This window comes from Lycium barbarum, chromosome 1 (assembly GCF_019175385.1).
Source record: "Lycium barbarum isolate Lr01 chromosome 1, ASM1917538v2, whole genome shotgun sequence".
NCBI lineage: Eukaryota > Viridiplantae > Streptophyta > Magnoliopsida > Solanales > Solanaceae > Lycium > Lycium barbarum.
This window is the reverse complement of record NC_083337.1, coordinates 20,040,056-20,046,055: the sequence shown is the minus strand read 5'-3', so window position 1 is coordinate 20,046,055 and position 6,000 is coordinate 20,040,056. Positions and strand designations below refer to the sequence as shown.

Genomic DNA, 6,000 nt, shown 5'->3' with positions numbered 1-6,000 from the left:
ATAAACAAGTACTCCTTCTGTCTCGACTTTGTTTTCTCTTAATTTGACTTGGTACTGAGTTTAAGAAAAATAAAGAAGACTGTTGCATGTCGTTGTCTTAAATTAAGAATGTGAAAGATATAATATATCAAAATATCGTTTGAATCTTATAGCCTTAAATATGTCATGTAGGATGTTGAGTGTAAAAATACTAAACATAGAATGTGAGATTCTACCAGAAAAAAGAAAGAAAGATAAATAAATTAAAACAGAGAGCTATCTAAAATTGTTTTTCGAAAAGTAACTACGATAAAATTTACTTTTACCATAAATAAAGTTTGAATGTTTAACCAAACAAAACTATAGTAGCTTTATTGCAATTAATGTAGATCTTTGTACACAGGAAGATGTCTAGTGGGAAAAATCCAAAAATACCTGTGTGTGTGAGTTGTGAGTTGTGACAAGCAAAACGATAAAGATCTAGAAACTTCTAACATAGGAACTAGTGGTGAGTGAAGTAAAGAGTGATGCTACCTTATACTACTGAAAAACTCTTAAAAATAAACGTCATCTATATTTCTTGCCAGAAATACTCTTATCTTCTGCATGGGACCAGACCAGAATATTCATGGATTTTATTTTCAATTTGTCTATGTATTTCTTTTGCGTGATATCTTCCCCAGTAATATGATCAAGAAAATCACTAAAGCTTCCTTGTCTATAACTCAAGACATGTTTTTCATCAACAAGCTCTGGTGCAGGTCCAATTTTCTTGTTTAATGCAAGACTATGAATGCTTGCAATTGAAAGACGTTGTTTCTCTGTGTTAACTGTTGCTCTGTGAACAACACTTTTATATCGACCATTGCTTAACACTTCCATTTGATCTCCTAGGTGAACAATCAGGGCTCCTTTAATTAATGGAACTGAATGCCACTTTTCATTTTTGTCCATTATTTGTAGGCCCTCATGATTCTGAAGGATGATACTTAAAAGTCCAAAATATGTGTGTGGTGGCAATCCATGTGTAAGATCTGGTTCTGGGCATGCTGGATAGCAGTTAATTGCCGCGACCTGAGACACATGGATCCAAGATGAGTTCAAAACTTACCACAGTTAATACTTTTACTAATTTCAAGAGTTGTTACACACACATCAGTGTTTTAAATCAGAGGCGGAGCCAGAATATTTTTTATGTTCATGAGTTCTAGATAACAATTCCTTTTGTTTACTGGATTCTAGATTGATTATTTGTAATATTCCCTCCATTTCAATTTGTTTGTCTTAGTTTGACTAGACACAGAGTTTAAAAAATTGAAGAGGATTTTTGAATCTTGATGTCTTAAATTAAAGATATGTATAATGTACCAAAATACTCTCTAAGCTTGTGATTTTAAAAATGCCATGTGGAATGTTAAAATTAAAATACTGCCAATTAGGAAAAAAAACCTTTTTTTTCTTTAAACAGATTAAAAAGGAAAGTAAAACAAACAAATTGAAACCGAGAGAGTATTAAAAATAACATTTACCAAGGTTTCAGTGAGAGTTACTAGAACTACCCGGCTCTGCCCCTGGTTTAAATAAAAAATTGTGTTCTATTGAAGTGATCATTCCTTAAACTATGCATTCGTTACTGACCTGAGAGCCTTGTGCAATTTCTTCATCTAAGTAATCTGGGGCTAGTCCTAAGCCATCACATACTACTTTCATTAACTGTTGGTACAATTTTTGTACTGCTTTTGCATAGTTCCCCATCTTTATCCTGCGTGAAAATTAAGCTATGTTAGGCACTTCAAAATAGCATTGTAATTGTAGCAAGGATAAACACTAATTATTACTACTAAAGTGCATTAATTAAGCCTTACCTGTAAGTTGTGGGATTTGATGGCCACATGTCGATAAAAGAGGCAATTGGATTAGAGTAGTGCTTGAGGAAGTCCCTCCAAAAGTAGACTTTGTCTTTGGATTGATTCATACTAGTACCATACCTTACGGGTGCATGAACATTTGTGGAGAATAGTATTTTCTTCTCTTCATTTGGTACATCGAAAAACTCACTTGCAGCATCTAACGCATCTTTCATAACTGATTGTGGGATGCCATGGTTAACTACCTGCAAAAGAGTGTTTTACGTATATATAGATTTAATTACATATATGGAATAGGAGTAATTTACTATTTTGCGTCTAGATTGAATTGTAGAAGCAATAATTTCGTTTTCTATTATGTTGCTAAAAAAGTTTTTAAGTTCTATGCCCTAACTATACTGCAAAATATCGTTATGCAATCAAGTCACTTATTAGGTAATTACAGATGAATCTTTTGATAAACATTAATTGGTAATTTGATAAGACTGACATAATAACGTAATATTTTTACACTATATCATTATATATAACATAAATTCGTAGGTAAAATCGAAGACACTACTCGCAACAAAGAAATAATAGAAGGGAAGAGAGAACATCTATAGATGAGACAAATTAAGCCTAGAACACTAGCGCAAAATATTTGCAACCATTTTTGTATACGGTAAAAACTGGGTATACGCTGAACCGGGGAAAAGCTTGGGCCGGAGCAAAGGAAGGGCGTCATTTGGTCCGATTCTTCCATGACCGGTTGTTCGAGGCCGTATGTCCGTTTGACCGTGGCCGGTGGTCCGGGAGATCCGTTGCGCGGTTGCCACGCGTCGATGGCGTCCTGCTGTGTTCAACTGCCAATCGTACGGGTGTCAGACCGTACGGTCTACCTAAGCCAACCTAATCCAACTCAGAACCCCATGGGGCAGCACTATAAATAAGGGGCATTGGCCTCCTTTTAGAGGGTTGACTTCTACATTACCAAAAGCTCTTGTAATAGCAAAATATACAAATCTCTCTCTCAATATATCAGATTCGATCCACATTTATTGTGCTTAATTCTCACGTTTCCTAAATCAAATACCGTTTATGTATTAATAGATACACGAGTACATAGCAAACCATTGATCATCAATTGCTCCTTTATAGCATATTCATATATTTCTTCTCTTTATCAAATAAGCACAAGATATAGCCACATATCCTATACCTCACTTATAATTTTAATTGATTATCCAAATTCGGGGTAAACAGTTTGGCGCCCACCGTGGGGCTAGGATAATAGTGTCTTTTATCTTGATCTCTACCTTACCCGTCTAAATAAAAAATACCTTCTGTTTGTGTCTGAAAAAACGGACTAAACGGCTGACAGTGGGCAATCTGGTCACGTCAACAACAACGAAATCGTGGCCGAAAACGAAGGAAGCGGTCCACGAGGACCACCAAACCCCGCTGATCCTAACCTTGTTAATTCGAGGGAGGGCCTCAACCGGCAAAACACCGTGGACCAGGAGAATGCCACCTTACCGGCCACTGATCCTCTAAATACCCACAATTCTGTTACTTTGTCCCCGGCACAGGACCGGAAAGAACCCGGAACACCTAATGATAATATTGACTTACGTTTAATTTTTGAAATGTTGCAGGAGAAGAGAGCGGCGATTGCCGAACAGGGAATCGCAATAGCCCAGTTGCAAAACAGAGGGGATACAACGACCCCGGAAAAAACGAGCGGTGCTGCTGAACCTAGAAGGGAGGAGGCACGCGTTATCGAGAGCAATGGATCCGGAGCTGGCTCTTCCACCGAGGTTCTGAAAATGCTCGAGACTTTGGCAAAGCGGGTAGACTCGACCGAAAAGAGGGTCGAAACATACAACTCTCGGGTGGATCAAATACCGGGGGCTCCGCCTTTACTGAAAGGGCCGGATTCGAAGAGGTACATCCAAAGGCCTTTTCCTCCGAGTGCGGCCCCGAAATTAATCCCGAAGAGGTTTAAAATGCTGAATATCCAGAAATATGACGGCATAACGGACCCGCACGAACACGTGACCTCATACACATGCGCCATAAAAGGCAATGATATGGAGGAGGACAAAATTGAATCGGTATTACTGAAAAAGTTCGGGGAAACCTTGTCAAAAGGAGCATTGACATGGTACGACCATTTTCCCGAACATTCGATCACTTCTTTCGAAATGCTCGTTGATGCCTTCATCAAAGTTCACGCCGGTGCCAAAAGGGTGCAGGCCCGTAAGGCTGACATTTTTCGTATAACCCAAAGAGACGATGAGTTACTGCGTAAGTTCGTCAACCGGTTCCAAAGGGAACAGATGGAACTCCCCCTGGTTCTAGAAGAATGGGCCACACAAGTTTTCACAAAGGGGCTCAATGTTCAAAGTTCAACAGCTTCGTTCAAATTGAAAGAAAGCCTGCTGGAATACGAGGCTATGACATGGGCTGATGTCCGTAACAGATATGAGTCGAAGATTCGGGTGGAGGATGATCAATTCGAGCTCCCCCCGGGGCCAATAAATGTGAGTAAACTTTTTGAGAGACCAAGGAAGGGTTACGGAACAAAGGCCGAATCGTCGAAGGAAAGGTATCGGCCATACTCCCATTCAGAGAAGTAAAGTTTCAGGTTGGAAAAATCAAGGGTGAGCCCAAGTTGTTTCTCGGATCGGGGTAGTAAACGGGTCGAGCGCCCATCGAACAGCCGGGGTCTCTCATTCAGGAGCGATGCCAGAAGCTCTGCCGGCAACAAAGACTCACCAAAGATATCGGAGTACAACTTCAACGTCAGTACCTCGGGTCTCATCTCGGCCATCAGTCGTGTCCCGGATGTAAGATGGCCGAGACCTCTAAGGTCGGATCCGGGCCAACGGGACCCGAGCATGGTGTGTGAATACCATGGAACCCATGGTCACAGAACCGAGGATTATCGCCAGTTGAGAGAGGAGGTAGCCCAATTACTGAAGAACGGTCATCTCCGAGAGCTGCTGAGTGAACGAGCCAAAAGTCACTACAAGGAAAGGGAGGCTCATCGAAGGGCCGAGCCGGTAGAACCCCAGCATACAATCAACATGATAGTTGGGGGTATCGATGCCCCTCGAGGGCCGGTAATGAAACAGGCCAAGGTTTCTATTGTTCGTGAAAAGCGCATCCGAGATCATTTACCCGAGGGTTCTATCTCCTTCAGCAACGAGGACGCAGAGGGCATCATTCAGCCACACAATGATGCATTGGTAATTTCTGTACTTATCTTTAAAACTAAGGTTAATCGTATTTTCATTGACCCAGGTAGCTCGGCCAACATTATCCGGTGGAGAGTGGTCGAACAACTAGGGCTGCTCGATCAGATCGTATCGGTAGCCCGGGTACTCAGCGGGTTCAACATGGCGAGCGAAACCACAAAGACGGAGATCTCATTGCATGTGAACATCGATGGCACCATTCAACAAATGGTGTTCTACATGATCGAAGGGGACATGAAGTATAACGCATTACTGGGCAGACCCTGGATACATAGCATGAGGGCCGTGCCCTCAACATTGCATCAGCTGCTGAAGTTCCCCACCCCGGAAGGGATAAAAACCATTCGAGGTGAACAACCCGCTGCAAGGGAGATGTTCGCAGTAGAGGAAGCATCACCTCGGCCCAAAGAATCGGTTCAGAAGAAAGGAGATGTAACCGGAGGAGAGGACACCAAATAGCAATCAAAGCACACCGGGTCAGATCCGGGTCATGAAGAGGATGATTTCGAGATACCCAGATCGTTCGCCATGCTGGATGACTCGGATGCAACCAAGTCAACTGTACAGGAGCTGGAGCAGATCATCCTGTTCGAGTACCTACCGGACAGAAAGGTATACCTGGGCACGGGGCTTACCTTGGAGCTCAGGAGCAAGCTAATTGAATTTCTTCGAGCTAACGCAGATTGCTTCGCATGGTCCCATATAGACATGACAGGTATATCACCGGAAGTAGCAACTCACAAGCTCAGCTTGGACGGGAAGTTTTCCCCGGTGAAGCAGAAAAGAAGGCCCATGGCGGAAGCAAAACACGCCTTCGTAAAAGACGAGGTAACAAAGATTTTAAAAATAGGTTCTATCCGGGAGGTAAAGTACCCGGATTGGCTTGCTAATGTGGTAGTGGTGCCCAAGAA

General features: G+C 41.9%; 1 protein-coding gene across 1 annotated transcript in view; it reads right to left on the bottom strand.

Annotated features, from left to right (window-relative positions):
* Window positions 1–403: 403 nt before the first annotated feature.
* Window positions 404–6,000, bottom strand: part of LOC132610434 (flavanone 3-dioxygenase 3-like) — a 30,690-nt gene continuing 25,093 nt past the window's right edge. The window contains exons 4-6 of the mRNA XM_060324730.1: window positions 1,845–2,092; window positions 1,618–1,741; window positions 404–1,053 (exon numbers count right to left, since the gene is read on the bottom strand). Of these exons, the coding sequence (XP_060180713.1) occupies window positions 547–1,053; window positions 1,618–1,741; window positions 1,845–2,092 (879 nt within the window). The 3' untranslated portion in view covers window positions 404–546. The remainder of the gene's footprint in view (window positions 1,054–1,617; window positions 1,742–1,844; window positions 2,093–6,000) is intronic.